Raw genomic sequence first — 16,613 nt, forward strand, 5'->3', positions numbered from 1 at the left:
TTGTCCTTCTACCTCTTTCTGTAGATACGAATGAAAAGGGCACAGGTGATCCCCGATTACAAGAAGGGACGTCGAACAGATGTGCAGAACTATAATCTCTAACGCAATGAGTTGTAGAATTTTAGAACGCGTATTATGTTCGAGTATAATGACTTTTCTGGAGACTAGAAACCTACTCTGTAGGAATAAGCATGAGTTTCGAAAAAGACGATCGTGTGAAACCCAGCTTGCGCTATTCGTCCACGAGACTCAGAGGGCCATAGACAAGGGTTCCCAGGAAGATGCCGTGTTTCTTGACTTCCGCAAGGCGTTTGATACAGTTCCCCACAGTCGTTTAATGAACAAAGTAAGAGATATGGACTATCAGACCAGTTGTGGGATTGGATTGAAGAGTTCCTACATAACAGAACGCAGCATGACATTCTGAATGGAGAGTGATTTTAGGTGTGCCGCAGGGAAATGTCGTAGGACCGTTTCTACTCATAATATACATAAATGACCTTGTGGATAACATCAGAAGCTCACCGAGGATTTTTGCGGATGATGCTGTAGTATATCGAGAGGTTGTAACAGTGGAAAATTGTACTGAAATGCAGGAGGATCTGCAACGAATTGACGCATGGTGCAGGGAATGGCAATTGAATCTCAATGTAGACAAGTGTAATGTGCTGCGAATACATAGAAAGAAAGATCCTTTACCATTTAGCTACAAAATAGCAGGTCAGCAACTGGAAGCAGTTAATTCCATAAATTACCTGGGAGTAGGCATTAGGAGTGATTTAAAACGGAATGACCATATAAAATTAATCGTCGGTAAAGCAGATACCGGACTGATATTCATTGGAAGAATCCTAAGGAAATGTAGTCCGAAAACAAAGGAAGTAGTTTACAGTACACTTGTTCGCCCACTGCTTGAATACTGCTCACCAGTGTGGGATCCGTACCAGATAGCGTTGATAGAAGAGATGGAGAAGATCCAACGGAGAGCAGCGCGCTTCGTTACAGGATCATTTAGTAATCGCGAAAGCGTTACGGAGATGATAGATAAACTCCAGTGGAAGACTCTGCAGGAGAGACGCTCAGTAGCTCGGTACGGGCTTTCGTTGAAGTTTCGAGAACATACCTTCACCGAGGATTCAAGCACTATATTGTTTCCTCCTACGTATATCTCGCGAAGAGACCATGAGGATAAAATCAGAGTGATTAGAGCCCACACACATGCATACCGACACTCTTTCTTTCCACGAACAATACGAGACTGGAATAGAAGGGCTCGAGGTACTCAAGGCACACTCCGCCACACACCGTCAGGTGGCTTGTGGAGTATGGATGTAGGTGTAGATGTAGATGAACATTCGACCACCATCGCCGGTTTCGAGATATTCGTCCTTCCCTTTGTCAAAGACGCTTATCTCAATGGATTTGCTCATTTGCAGCCCATATCTTCGCTATGATGATCCCCCATCCGTGTCTACTTCGGTTACATACTTTCGCTATCGCGTCACTTGCCTGAAAGCTCGCCAGCAGCCACGCAACGTCGCAGTGGGCAGTGGTCGTAATGTTTTGGCTTAATCAGTGTATACAGAGAATAAGAGAGGTAGGTACTGACCTGCAGTATGAAATATTCTCCAGCGTTGGTGGATAACACCAGCAAAACCGCTGGGCAGCATTGTTGGTTGGTTGGTTGGTTGGTTTGGGGAAGGAGACCAGACAGTGAGGTCATCGGTCTCATCGGATTAGGGAAGGACGGGGAAGGAAGTCGGCCGTGCCCTTTGAAGGGAACGATCCCGGCATTTGCCTGGAGCGATTTAGGGAAATCACGGAAAACCTAAATCAGGATGGCCGGACGCGGGATTGAACCGTCGTCCTCCCGAATGCGAATCCAGTGTCTAACCACTGCGCCACCTCGCTCTGTCAGCATTGTAGGGAACTACCTGCAGAACAGCAATATTGCCCAATTGTACAATAATACAGCCACCTACTGCCGCCATATTGCAGCAGTGTTGATAGCAAGACTATTGCAGCCAAATACACTCCTGGAAATTGAAATAAGAACACCGTGAATTCATTGTCCCAGGAAGGGGAAACTTTATTGACACATTCCTGGGGTCAGATACATCACATGATCACACTGACAGAACCACAGGCACATAGACACAGGCAACAGAGCATGCACAATGTCGGCACTAGTACAGTGTATATCCACCTTTCACAGCAATGCAGGCTGCTATTCTCCCATGGAGACGATCGTAGAGATGCTGGATGTAGTCCTGTGGAACGGCTTGCCATGCCATTTCCACCTGGCGCCTCAGTTGGACCAGCGTTCGTGCTGGACGTGCAGACCGCGTGAGACGACGCTTCATCCAGTCCCAAACATGCTCAATGGGGGACAGATCCGGAGATCTTGCTGGCCAGGGTAGTTGACTTACACCTTCTAGAGCTCGTTGGGTGGCACGGGATACATGCGGACGTGCATTGTCCTGTTGGAACAGCAAGTTCCCTTGCCGGTCTAGGAATGGTAGAACGATGGGTTCGATGACGGTTTGGATGTACCGTGCACTATTCAGTGTCCCCTCGACGATCACCAGTGGTGTACGGCCAGTGTAGGAGATCGCTCCCCACACCATGATGCCGGGTGTTGGCCCTGTGTGCCTCGGTCGTATGCAGTCCTGATTGTGGCGCTCACCTGCACGGCGCCAAACACGCATACGACCATCATTGGCACCAAGGCAGAAGCGACTCTCATCGCTGAAGACGACACGTCTCCATTCGTCCCTCCATTCACGCCTGTCGCGACACCACTGGAGGCGGGCTGCACGATGTTGGGGCGTGAGCGGAAGACGGCCTAAAGGTGTGCGGGACCGTAGCCCAGCTTCATGGAGACGGTTGCGGATGGTCCTCGCCGATACCCCAGGAGCAACAGTGTCCCTAATTTGCTGGGAAGTGGCGGTGCGGTCCCCTACGGCACTGCGTAGGATCCTACGGTCTTGGCGTGCATCCGTGCGTCGCTGCGGTCCGGTCCCAGGTCGACGGGCACGTGCACCTTCCGCCGACCACTGGCGACAACATCGATGTACTGTGGAGACCTCACGCCCCACGTGTTGAGCAATTCGGCGGTACGTCCACCCGGCCTCCCGCATGCCCACTATACGCCCTCGCTCAAAGTCCGTCAACTGCACATACGGTTCACGTCCACGCTGTCGCGGCATGCTACCAGTGTTAAAGACTGCGATGGAGCTCCGTATGCCACGGCAAACTGGCTGACACTGACGGCGGCGGTGCACAAATGCTGCGCAGCTAGCGCCATTCGACGGCCAACACCGCGGTTCCTGGTGTGTCCGCTGTGCCGTGCGTGTGATCATTGCTTGTACAGCCCTCTCGCAGTGTCCGGAGCAAGTATGGTGGGTCTGACACACCGGTGTCAATGTGTTCTTTTTTCCATTTCCAGGAGTGTATTTCCATCATTTAAGGCCCATCTAAGGGCACCTTTCCTCAGTCATCGTGCAAAACATCCCTCCATCTAAAACTGCAGCGTTTAGTGTCCACATAATGCAGGATGGGGAAAGTAAAAGTGGCCCAGAGAACAGTGTTCCAGGATACAAGGAAAGAGAGAAAAAAAAAGGAAACATAGTAATAACCCGACTATAGCAAATGTTGAAAGTGACCACCATTCATTCATCTCTTGACACTTTTGGGTCCTGGTCAGCATGTTGCTTGAGGCAGAATGAAGTTGGACTCCTGGAATTGCTGCACTCTCAACCGAAATGTTTTGCTGCAGCTCTTGTAGACTATGTAGATTGTTGCGATACAAAAAAAAATGGTTCAAATGGCTCTGAGCACTATGGGACTTAACATATGTGGTCATTAGTCCCCTAGAACTTAGAACTACTTAAACCTAACTAACCTAAGGACATCACACACATCCATGCCCAAGGCAGGATTCGAACCTGCGACCGTAGCGGTCACGCGGTTCCAGACTGAAGCGCCTAGAACCGCACGGCCACACCGGCCGGAGTTGCGATACACCTTAGACTTGAGGGCTCCCCACACAAAGTAATCGCACACTGACACATCAGGTGACCTGGCTGGCCAGCTAGGGCCGCGACCTGACTTACCTCTGCTAACAACTCTGTCAGGCGTGTAGACTGTGTAAATATACTTCAACGTTCGGTCAGCTGTATGGGCAGTTGCTCCATCATGTTGGCAGTAACTGTATGTCTTTTCCTCTTCTTGTTATGCTGCCACAAATAGTTTGAAAATGTTGGCAATGTAAACCGTCAATGTGTAGACCGCTTTTATTTGCCCCACCCTGTAGCTCCACTCGCTGCTTCTTGGGGGTAAACACTACGGTGCTGCCGCCCTGGCCATGTAATTAATTCAGTACGCAGCGAAATATTTTATTGGAAATAAAGAACACACTTCGTACGCCGCTACTGCACTGTGGACGCTTTTATAGCCGGCAGCTGTGGCCGAGCGGTCCTAGGCGCTTCAGTCCGGAACCGCGCTGCTGCTACGGTCACAGGTTCAAATGCTACCTCTGGCATGGATGTGTGTGATATCCTTAGATTAGTTAGGTTTAAGTAAAATGTTGCGTAAAAATGTTTGGAAGGTAGGAGACGAGGTACTGGCAGAAGTAAAGTTGTGAGGAGGGGGCGAGAGTCGTGTTTGGGTAGCTCAGTTGGACGCCGGCACGGTAGCTCAGCGTGTTCGGTCAGAGGGTTAGCTGCCCTCTGTAATAAAAAAAAAAAACTGAGTTAATGGATCAACAACGAACTTAAACGGGTGTCTTAGGACGTCCGCCCCGAGCAGATGCAACGAACAAAAGCGAACAAAATGAGATTAAAAAAAAAAGTTGGTAGAGCATTTGCCCGCGAAAGGCAAAGATCCCGAGTTCGATTCTCGGTCCGGCACAAAAGTTTTAATCTGCCAGGGAGTTTCATATCAGCGCACACTCCGCTGCAGAGTGAAAATCTCATTCTGGTAGGTTTAAATAGTTCTAAGTCTAGGGGACTGATGACCTCAGATGTTAACTCCTATAGTGCTTAGAGCCATTTGAAAGCTTTTATTTTTGCAAAATGACCGGTTTCAACAATCTTATGCTGCCATCATCTGATTTCTTGCGAAAACATGAAGATCATGAGGGGGTGGGGGAGGGAGATTACAATTAATTTCGATAATTATATAAAATACAGAATTCCACATACCTTACAGAACTTGTTATAAAATTGCCATCTGCCATCTTACAAGAAATAAAAACATAAAAGGTACTCCAAACATACACATATCCTGATGACAACCCAGTTGATAAAATACACAAATTTGACAAAATGCACACAGCTGATAAGATTCTCGTATCAAGTGTACATATCGGAGCGAACACGAGTCTCCCAAGATTGTCACACAGCACTGTGCTGCCGGTGGAATGTAAACATAGAGGCTGTAGATTCACTGTAAATTATGGCGTATGTATGACGAATGTAGTCCAAGCTAAATGATCACATGCTGTGGCTGCAAACTGTGAATGGCGGTGCACCAGAAATGAGGGGGGATACTTCAGAGTACCCGATATAACATTTATGATATCATTGACCATACAGACAAAATTACCATGGGCGTATGCTCCATATAAAATATATGTGCTTATCGATAGTGAGAAGAAGACAATAATAAGCAAAAATTTTAAAAATTAGCCTACATCTTTCATTTACGAAGCGACTTGACATAAAAAGAAACCGTACTGGTGGGAATGTGTATGCTGTACCTACCAGACCTGGTGGGGTCATGTAAAGTATCACCCATAATCTCACTGTCAATAAGCACGCAGTATGCAAGTACTACAGACTTTAATTCGACCCTAAGTCTACGATAATTTCATATGTATAGTCAGCTGGCATTTGTAATTGTTATCTTGGCCACTTTTACCACCTTTACTTTTCTAGTGCAACGCCATTCATTGCTTGCACACCATCCAACAGCGAGACGCGTAACTCTGTATCATCTACATCTACATCTACATCTACATCTACATCTACATGGATACTCTGCAAGTCACATTAGAGTGTCTGGCAGAGGGTTCACCAAACAACCTTCACAATTCTCTATTGTTCCAATCTCGTATAGCGCACGGAAAGAATGAACACCTAAATCTTTCCGTACGGGCTCTGATTTCCCTTATTTTATCGTGATGATCGTTCCTCCCTACGTAGGTCGGTGTCAACAAAATATTTTCGCATGCAGAAGAGAAAGTTGGTGATTGGAATTTCGTGAGAAGATTCCGTCGCAACGAAAAACGACTTTCTTTTAATGACGTTTAGCCCAAATCCTGTATCATTTCTGTGACACTGTCTCCCATATTTCGCGATAATACAAAACGTGCTGCCTTCCTTTGAACTTTCTCGATGTACTCCGTCAGTCCTATCAGGTAAGGATCCCACACCACGCACCAGTGGACAAGCGTAGTGTAGGCAGTCTCCTTAGTAAATCTGTCACATTTTCAGTGTCCTGCCAATAAAACGCAGTCTTTGATTAGCCTTCCCCACAACATTTCCTTTGCGTTCCTTCCAATTTAAGTTGATCGTAATTGTAATACCTAGTTATTTAGTTGAATTTACGGCTTCTAGATTAGACTGATTTAACGTGTAACCGAAGTTTGAGTTCATTTTAGCACTTATGTGGATGACCTCACACTTTTCATTATTAGGGTCAACTGCCATCCAGTTATCTTTTTCAAATAGTTTTGCAGTTTGTTTTGATCTTTTGATGACTTCATTAGTCGATAAACGACAGCGTCATCCGCAATCAACAGAAGACGGCTGCTCAGATTGTCTCCAAAATCGTTTATATAGATAAGGACAGCAGAGGGCCTATAAAACTACCTTGGGAAACGCCAGAAATCACTTCTGTTTTACTCGATGACTGTCCGTCAATTACTACGAATTGTGTGACCTCTCTGACAGGAAATCACAAATCCAGTCACATAACTGAGACGATATTCCATATGCACGCAATTTCACTACGTGCCGCTTGTGTGGTACAGTCTCAAAAGCCTTCCGGAAGTCCAGAAATACGGAATCGATCTGAAATCCCTAGCGCCTCTATGTTAACGCTGCGCCGGCACTGTGGTGGTGAAAGGGAAGATTGAAGAGTCTCCGTCTTCGTCATTTCCATGGGTGGTTTGAGGATTTTATCAACTGTGGGCATTTTGTCATCTATATGCATGTTATCAACTGGGTTTCTATCAAGAGGTGGGTGCATGCGGAATGCCTTTTACACTTTGCCTTCATGTAACGTAACATGGCAATTTTATGACAGGTTCCATAAGGTTCGTGGAATTTTGTATTTTATCAAATTAGTGAAATTAACTGTGGCCTACCTCCCTCTCACTCCTCATAATCTTAATTTTCCCCCTTAGACCAGATTATGGCAGCACAGGATTGAAACCTGTCATCGTGGAACAATAAAAGCGTCTACACTTCGATTGTAGCTTACGAAGCAAGTTCTTCATTTCCAACCATACAGTACAGAATGAGTACCTTACAGTGAGAGTTTCCATGCCCTATTTTGCATGTCGCCTCTCATTTTTGTCAATTCTATTAATGTTCTATGTCATTGCACTGTGGTAACTGACCGAATAAGGTTATTGTAACGAGAGTATTTGTACTGAGAGCTCAAAATACTTTTCACTTCATTCCTATGCATGTTGGGTTACTTCCCTTGGTGGCTTGTGCGAGGCGAGCATTGGAGGACGCGGCACACTGCGTTTCCGGTTGGGGGCTGCACTTCTCCGAATACTGAGAGATTAATTTTATACTGAAGTCCTCAGCAGCACGCGCGCTCCCTTTGCCACAAGTCCACCTTGCTTGTTTCTCCATGTGATTCAATGTGAGCTCTTAGTACTAATTTCGATACTGCAATATACGAGAGAGTAATATTTGAGCGATTAGGAGTCCGCAGCTCGTGGTCGTGCGGTAGCCTTCTCGCTTCCCGCACCCGCGTTCCCGGGTTCGACTCCCGGCGAGGTTAGGGATTTTCTCTGCCTCGTGATGACTGGGTGTTGTGTGCTGTCCTTAGGTTAGTTACGTTTAAGTAGTTGTAAGTTCTGGGGGACTGATGACCATAGATGTTAAGTCCCATAGTGCTCAGAGCCATTTGAACCATTTTTGAATTGATTAGGACTGCCAGTCATTATCGTCAAGCTCCTGCGTCACAGAGAGTAGGAGTCCTTGTTCTCGAGCCAACTCTTATTCGTATAATGGTTCAGAATATCCTATCCTTTAACCTACTGTTTGCGTCGATAATCATGTGCCTTTATGTTCTGATGTATAATAAATCTCATTGTAATATTTAAGCTGCATCTCATTTCGTGGATATAAAATGTAGACTGGCAATGGCAAGGAAAGCGTTTCTGAAGAAGAGAAATTTGTTAACATCGAGTATTGATTTAAGTGTCAGGAAGTCGTTTCTGAAAGTATTTGTATGGAGTGTAGCCATGTATGGAAGTGAAACATGAATGATAAATAGTTTAGACACGAAGAGAATAGAAGCTTTCGATATGTGGTGCTACAGAAGAATGCTGAAGATTAGATGGGTAGATTACATAACTAATAAGGAGGTATTGAATAGAATTGGGGAGGAGTTTGTGGCACAACTTGACTAGAAGAAGGGATCGGTTGGTAGGACATGTTCTGAGGCATCAAGGGATCACCAATTTACTACTGGAGGGCAGCGTGGAGGTTAAAAATCGTTGAGGGAGACCAAGAGATGAATACACTAAGCAGATTCAGAAGGATGTAGGCTGCAGTAGGTACTGGGAGATGAAGAAGCTTGCACAGGATAGAGTAGCATGGAGAGCTCCATCAAACCAGCCTCAGGATTGAAGACCACAACAACAACAACTTTCTTTTCGTAGATGTATGCAGAGTCCCATTTCCTGTTGTTTATTGTGATGTTCTCTTTCTTTTTTCTCTGAGTAGATTACGATTGTTATTATTGTGAGTATGCGCTCCTTATATTACCAACTAGCAGGGTCCACCATCATTTCCCTTCGTTACCGTTGTGCGCATAATTAATTAGGTGATAGGTAAGGAGGAGGTCGAGTACATGTCTCGTTCTCATGCAAAATTCTTCAGAATTAAAGAGGTACAAACTCTTCGCCAGCCCGGCACCTCGCAACATAATGCTTTGTTATTAATAATAATTACTTTGCTGAAACATATTTTTATTATCCATTACATTATATAAGAAGTTCTGAAAACGTCTTGTTACTACGACCTGTTATACAATCATAGGCAGTAGATCTAAAGGTGGCAATGAAGACCCATGATACAGACTCACACTGCAGTATTCGCAGCGACAGCCTCCGTTTGTCGCTTGCGCCTCTGCCAGTTCGCCATTGCTGCAGATCCCTGATCTTGGCCCGGTCTCTGGACACCTGGGTTCCACCGCTGTAATAGACTGTTCTTAAGGAGAGGGAGCGTGGTGTCGTTGCAGACAATCAGAACGAAAAAGGCAGGGCCCTGAAGCATGCTCACCAGATGGACATAGTAAATGGCCTGTGGAAGTCCTTCAATCTGGTGGAAGGCCACGCGAATAAAAAAGCCCAGCCCGCTGAAGATACACATCTTGGCTATGAGGAAGGCTAACCGTCTCCTGCTGCCCAACTTCAGTTTCGTAGTAACATCCAGCTGCTTCATAGAAGACCGGTTCCGAAGGTATAGGTCCCATACCATTACGAGTACCACTGAGTTGAAGAGAATCGATAAGCAGATGGCGACGAAGAAAAGTACCCTGCTATGGAATATGTACGTGTCGTCCACACGCTCTAGAACGATCATTGCAGTGGAAACCGTAGTCCAGAGACTGGACACGCACAGGACGTGCTTTCGGAATATTCGACGGGCTTCGCCTGGGCTCAATTGGTCCGGAAGACTGAGCTGTCGAACGCAGTTCAACATCTCGTAACAGAACGAGTTGAGCCAGAGGCAGCTGAGAATGGTGAGCGAGCTGTCGAGCTGTACTGTCGTCTGGAGGTCTAAGGCGTTCGCTAAGCGGTGGACAATCTCGGAGAGGACGATCTGTACCAACCCCGTGATCTGGAAGCACAGCAATAGCTTCCCGGGGACGTTACGTAGTTTGGGGATATAACCGTACACTCCCGCAGTTAAAGCTCGAAAGAAGACATTCAAAGAAATTAGTGTAACCTCTAAAGGCTGCAGGAAGTCAGTCTTGAGACTCAAGTATTTCACTACGTTCCTTCTCCATTTGTAGATACTGGTAAACTCTGAGGGCCGCCAGTACGGTTCGCATTTATATGGACCCGTATCGAAGGTAAACACCATTACGTCGTCTCGACGTGGGAATAGTGACTCGAAGCTGTCTCTGTGGTAGGACGGACACATCAGCCATAAGATCGCTCTCGAAATGGAGCAGATGCCATCTTTGGCATTGAGCTGTGCACAAACTTTCTCGCGTGAGTTTGAAAGTACGCAGTACATATCGTTCACCGATTTGACGATTCCGGTATGGACGTCGTGACAGATGCTCCTTTCATTGGACACTATCCACGAGAGCAGACAGATATCTATGTTCACCCTCTGAGTGTAGGCGAGGTAACTGGTGACTGGAATATGCGAGACCCTGTGGACGAGGTTGCTCGTCAAGCGAGTCCGACATTCTCTGTGTCTGTTGACGGTCCCCTGAGGCAGATCCTCCATCGGACATGTGGGCAGAGCTATCATGTCCACCATCAACTGCACACAGCTAGTATCTACAGACACGACAACATTGCTCTGGTCGCCCAGTATCGACTTTTCACCTGAAAAAAAGAGACATAAGTGATTTAAAAAGAAAGCTAATTCTGCATCTACGTCTACATACATAATCTGCAAGCCACCATATGGTGCCTGGAGGATGGTACCCAGTACCGCTATTGGCCATTTCCTTTCTCGTTTCACTCGAAAACAGAGCAAGGCAGAAAGCGAATGTCTATGTGACTCCATACAAGCAGTAATTTCCCTTATCTTATCTTTCAAATTGCTGTCCTCAGTGAAAGTCAAAAAGAATTACACAACATGTTGAGTGGTATGGTCTAATGAGTACTGACACGGATCGACAGGAAGTCGAAGAAAGACGGAAGTAATGGGAAGTAACAGAAATGAGAACAGTGACAGACTTAACATTATAATTCGTAATCATGAGTAGATAAAGTTAAGGAATTCTGCTGCCTAGTCAGCAAAATAGCCCATGAAGGACGGAGCAAGGAGGACGTCAAGTGCAGAAACAGGTTGTGAGTTTTGATGTCGTGTCCCTTTTTACCCAGGTTCCCCTGGAAGAATCCTTGCAATTAACTGGTGAGAAACTAGATGACGAAACAACTAAGCTTTGTCGCCATGTGCTGACGTAGACGTACTTTTTATTCAATGACAAATACTTTGAACAGACTGACGGAGTGACTATGGGGAGCCCACTGTCCCCAATAGTCGCCAATCTTTTTATTGAGGATTTTGAGGACATGAGGCTGAAGAAGGCGACTTTAAAACCAGCCTGTTTCGAAAGGTACGTCGACAATACGTTTATGGTGTGGTCTCATGGGAAAGAAGCTCTTGACCGCCTCATAGATCATTTTAATTCCCTGATCCTAGCATCAAGTTTATCATGGAGGTGGAAAGTGATGGGAAGCTTCCGTTTCTGGATGTTCTGGTGTACAGAAAGGATGATGGGACACTGGGACACAGTGTTTATCGAAAGCCTACGCACACGGACCGTTACCTGCATGCTTCTAGCTCTCATCCATCGTTCCAGCATACGGGGGTCCTGCGGACGTTGGCGAGAAGAGCTTATGCCATTTCAGACGGAGAAAGCTTGACACAAGAAGTGGACCATCTTAAGGTTGTGTTCAAGCAGAATGGCTATACAGATAAACAGATCCGTCGTGCTTTCCAGTTTGGACCTTCGCCTAAAACACCAGAAGATATCTGCAAATCGGTGGCTTTTCTACCTTTTGCTGGGAGCATTTCCTCGAAAATAGGAAGAATTCTAAGAAGATATCAAAACTATTTTTCGTCCGCCAGCCAAGATTAGAGCTCTTCTTGGCTCAGTTAAGGATGACTTGGGTTTGAGGAAGGCCGGTGTGTACGAGATCCCTTGCCACTGTGGGAAGGCTTATATTGGTCAGACAATCCGGACCATTCAGGACCGATGTGTTGAACACCAGCGGCACACACGGTTGCTTCAGCCTGAGAAATCTGCAGTGGCGGAGCACTGTCTCACCCAGGGACATAGAATGCTGTACGACGAGACACAAATGGTTGCCCCTGCATCTCGCTATTGGGACGGTGTTTTAAAAGAATCCATAGAGATTCGATTATCCGATAATCTTATTGATTGAGATAAGGGTTACCCTTTAAGAAAGACTTCGAACCCGGTGTTATCAGACATTAAAAAACAACGGTCTGTGTTTCAAACGTCGTAATAATTTTTAGTTTTTTGATAGCGATATCTCGATTTCGCCTGTTTCCACCACTGGCGGCGCGGTATGTTTACTTCCGCTAGAGGGCAGTTACTGCACCTTCTCGCGCACACGTTGAGGGCCTTCTGCGGCCTATATAGGGGCCGCCGCTTTCGCTGAGAAGTCAATTCCGACGAGATCGTGTACCAGCACTCTCACCTGAAGATGGCGGCCAGCTGGACCGCTGAAATATTGTGTCAAGATGACGTTATGATCCGGCTGCACACCCGAGAAGAGTATTATCAGTAACTACAATGTACAGAGCATGGGCAGGTGTAAAACTACATAAGCACAAAAACTTTGTTAAATTTTATTGCCGACTGTAAAACCTTTTGCAAAGTATGCATAAACAAAAACTTGGTTGTACTTTAGTACGGCAATGTAAAATTTGCAAAGAAGTCGGCGCTACCAATTGACGATGGGCACAGGCTCGAAACTAGTAATGGTACAAGAAAATCATTTCAAAAATCTTGTGACTCGTTGCAATAATTCCTACAGTGTAATTTACGAAAACAGCTGCGGTGTTCTGTAACCAAAACGAGGAAAAGAACTCTAGAAGTCTTTGAACCATTGACATATCTGGGAACCTATTTCGTAAGCTCGTACCTTTAATATTCTGCAGTATGGCAACGTGTCAAATGCCTTCTGGGAACCTAGGACTATGGAATCTGCCAGTTGCCCTTCATCCATTGTTTCCATATAATTTACAGCTTTATCAATTGATCATCCAGTTTACTCGGATAATCATTCATTCCAGTACTACTCACACTAGTCTTACATCAAAAAGGAAAACTAATGAAATTCAACGAGAATTTTCTATTTTCGTGTGTTGTACTAGTCCGATTCGAGTAATTCTTTTCCTTCGTTGTCTTGGTAAATTGAAGTATGTGAAAAGTGTTAGCCATATAAAAGTGAGTGAAAGAAATTACATCAAATTTTGCTGTAAGAACGGAATAAAGCGAAGCAAACTTTCAGTAATGTTAAATATTGCTTTTGATGTATCTTCTACCACTAAACTAAGGGTTTACAAGTGGTGCAAGCGTTTAGAAGAAGGCTGTAAAGATACTGAAGAAGACGACCGCACCGTACGCTCCAGCACATCACCAGTCGATGGAATCGTTGAAAAAAACTGAAGGAAATGACTATGATCGTCCGCCGAATCACAATCATAGAAGTCGCTGGTGATGCTTTCACATCAATTTGTTCATGCCATGAAAATATTTCGGATGTTATGAGAATCAAATCTCTGACACACATATGTAGAGGAAGGGAATATATGAACACGGGTTTCGAAAAGCTTCATTTCTGTGTTAGAGCTCAATTTCTACAACTTTCCATCACATTAATTGTGGGAAACAGGCAGGAAAAGAACGTATCAGCACAGTATTAAACACTTTCGTTAATTAAATATGAGAAACACCCTCCGTTTGCAAGATTTTTTTTTTTTTTTTTTTTTTTTTTTTTTTTTTTTTTTTTTTTTTTTTGGTCATCAGCCTACTGACTGGTTTGATGCGGCCCGCCACGAATTCCTTTCCTGTGCTAACCTCTTCATCTCAGAGTAGCACTTGCAACCTACGTCCTCAATTATCTGCTTGACGTATTCCAATCTCTGTCTTCCTCTACAGTTTTTGCCCTCTACAGCTCCCTGTAGTACCATGGAACTCATTCCCTCATGTCTTAGCAGATGTCCTATCATCCTGTCCCTTCTCCTTATCAGTGTTTTCCACATATTCCTTTCCTCTCCGATTCTGCATAGAACCTCCTCATTCCCTACCTTATCAGTCTACCTAATTTTCAACATTCGTCTATAGCACCACATCTCAAATGCTTCGATTCTCTTCTGTTCCGGTTTTCCCACAGTCCATGTTTCACTACCATACAATGCTGTACTCCAGACGTACATCCTCAGAAATTTCTTCCTCAAATTGTCGGTATTTGATATTAGTAGACTTCTCTTGGCCAGAAATGCCTTTTTTGCCATAGCGAGTATGCTTTTGATGTCCTCCTTGCTCCGTCCGTCATTGGTTATTTTACTGCCTAGGTAGCTGAATTCTTTAACTTCATTGACTTCGTGACCATCAATCCTGATGTTAAGTTTCTCGCTGTTCTCATTTCTACTACTTCTCATTACCTTCGTCTTTCTCCGATTTACTCTCAAACCATACTGTGTACTCATTAGACTGTTCATTGCAAGAATACATGAATCAAACGTCTCTTATGCGTTGATGCATCCCTGGAGAATTGCCTATTGTTTCACAGCCTTCCATAATACGGGCATGACGACCCAGTTCACCTTGCAGCGGGGTTCCGTACACAAGAGCTTTAAAATCTTCTCACAAGTAAAAGTTTCGTAGGTTTAGGTCCGAAGAGGGTAGAAGCCACCTCTACCTCCCATTCATCACGGAATCGCTTATTTAGAATCCTACGAACATTAACACTGAAACGACGAGAAACTCCATCGTTAAGTACAAGCTTTGTCACGCAAGCAGTGGCACGTGTTGCAGCAGAACAGGTAGAGCATCCTCTAAGAAATCTAGTTTCTCCATTGGGCTTGGGTCAGATAAGAAACACTCGCTAAGGTTCATAGCTCAAATGTTGACAGAAGGTCTTTGTTGATGATATGATTCCACAATTTCTGTTAATCACCTGATTCCAAAATTTCGTGAGGATTCTCGTTAGCTTACAAAAAGGAATAGAAGTGGACCAAAAACGGAACCTTGTGGGACTTCCTTCACAACATTTTACATTCTGTTTGTTAAGTATGAATGAAATCAGTTGTGTTGCCCATGAATAATGTGATTATGAAGAGAAGTAAAAAAATGAATGAAGTAGACCGTTTCTGGATCCATGTCCATCTAACATGCTTTATTCTTGCATGTGTGACGAATTTTTTCTGAAAGTTTCTCCATAGCTATTATTACATCCTGTATACTTCATCTGCTCCCAGATCGTTGCTTGTTTGTGAATTACTGGCCGAAAGCAATACTGTAATGATTCACTAGTCCCTATATTCGGCAGATATAGCCCCATGTGCTCTTCTGTCCCGGAAAGTGAAGGAAACCTTGAAGCACAGTCATTCTACAAACATAGATGAGACTAAAAAAGCATCACCGAGAGAAGTATCCGTCCCAAAGGTCGAGTACCAGGACTGTTTCAGGGATCGGAAAATGTAGTGGCATTAGTGTACAATATCTGTTGGAATCATTTCGAACAGAGAACGTTGAGGATGTATACATATCTACGAGTGAATTGGAGCTAATACCGTTCGTCGCTCTTCAACCTGTTTATAGTCTGTCCTGTCCCCTCTTTGGGTTTCCAGGACCCCACAGATTCCTTGACTAGGCTACCCACCTTCTAGACGGGCGACCCCGTTTCCTTTTTCCCTTTTGTCGTATATTATCACTATTTAGTTCTGAATGGTTATTCCGCAGTAAATTCCTCGTATGGTTAGCTTCATTTATCTTCCCTGCAACTTCCCTAACTTTTCTGATTTCTTCATTTTAGTTGTGGCCCAACACTCCAGCATTTTGTCTCCAGTAATTCATTACCACGATACAGCATTTTATTTATTTTCTCTTTCTTATTTCCCAAAGTTCTGACATATACAGGGTGGTCCATTGATACTGAACGGGCCAAATATCTCATGAAACAAGCATCAAACGAAAAACCTACAAAGAACGAAACTCGTCTAGCTTGAAGGGGGAAACCAGATGGCGCTATGGTTGGCCCGCTATATGGCGCTGCCATAAATCAAACGGATATCAACTGCGTTTTTTTAAATACGAACCCCCATTTTTTATCACATACTCGTGTAGTACGTAAAGAAATATGTATGTTTTTCGCTTTGTGATAGATGGCGTTGTAATAGTCACAAACGTATAAATACGTGGTATCACGTAATATTCCACCAGTACTGACGGTATTTGGTTAGTGATACATTACCCGTGTTAAAATGCACCGTTTACCAATTGCGGAAAACGTCGATATCGTGTTAATGTATGGCTATTGTGATCAAAATGCCCAACGGGAGTGTGTTATGTATGCTGCTCGGTATCCTGGACGTCATTATCCAAGTGTCCGGACCGTTCGCTGGATAGTTACGTTATTT

General features: G+C 44.7%; 1 protein-coding gene across 1 annotated transcript in view; it reads right to left on the reverse strand.

Annotated features, from left to right (window-relative positions):
- Positions 1–9,310: 9,310 nt before the first annotated feature.
- LOC126210338 (uncharacterized) overlaps positions 9,311–16,613 on the reverse strand; it is a 58,814-nt gene continuing 51,511 nt past the window's right edge. Inside the window, exon 7 of the mRNA XM_049939554.1 lies at positions 9,311–10,813. Coding sequence (XP_049795511.1) covers positions 9,330–10,813 — 1,484 coding nt within the window. The 3' untranslated portion in view covers positions 9,311–9,329. The remainder of the gene's footprint in view (positions 10,814–16,613) is intronic.

Source organism: Schistocerca nitens, chromosome 10 (genome assembly GCF_023898315.1).
Source record: "Schistocerca nitens isolate TAMUIC-IGC-003100 chromosome 10, iqSchNite1.1, whole genome shotgun sequence".
NCBI lineage: Eukaryota > Metazoa > Arthropoda > Insecta > Orthoptera > Acrididae > Schistocerca > Schistocerca nitens.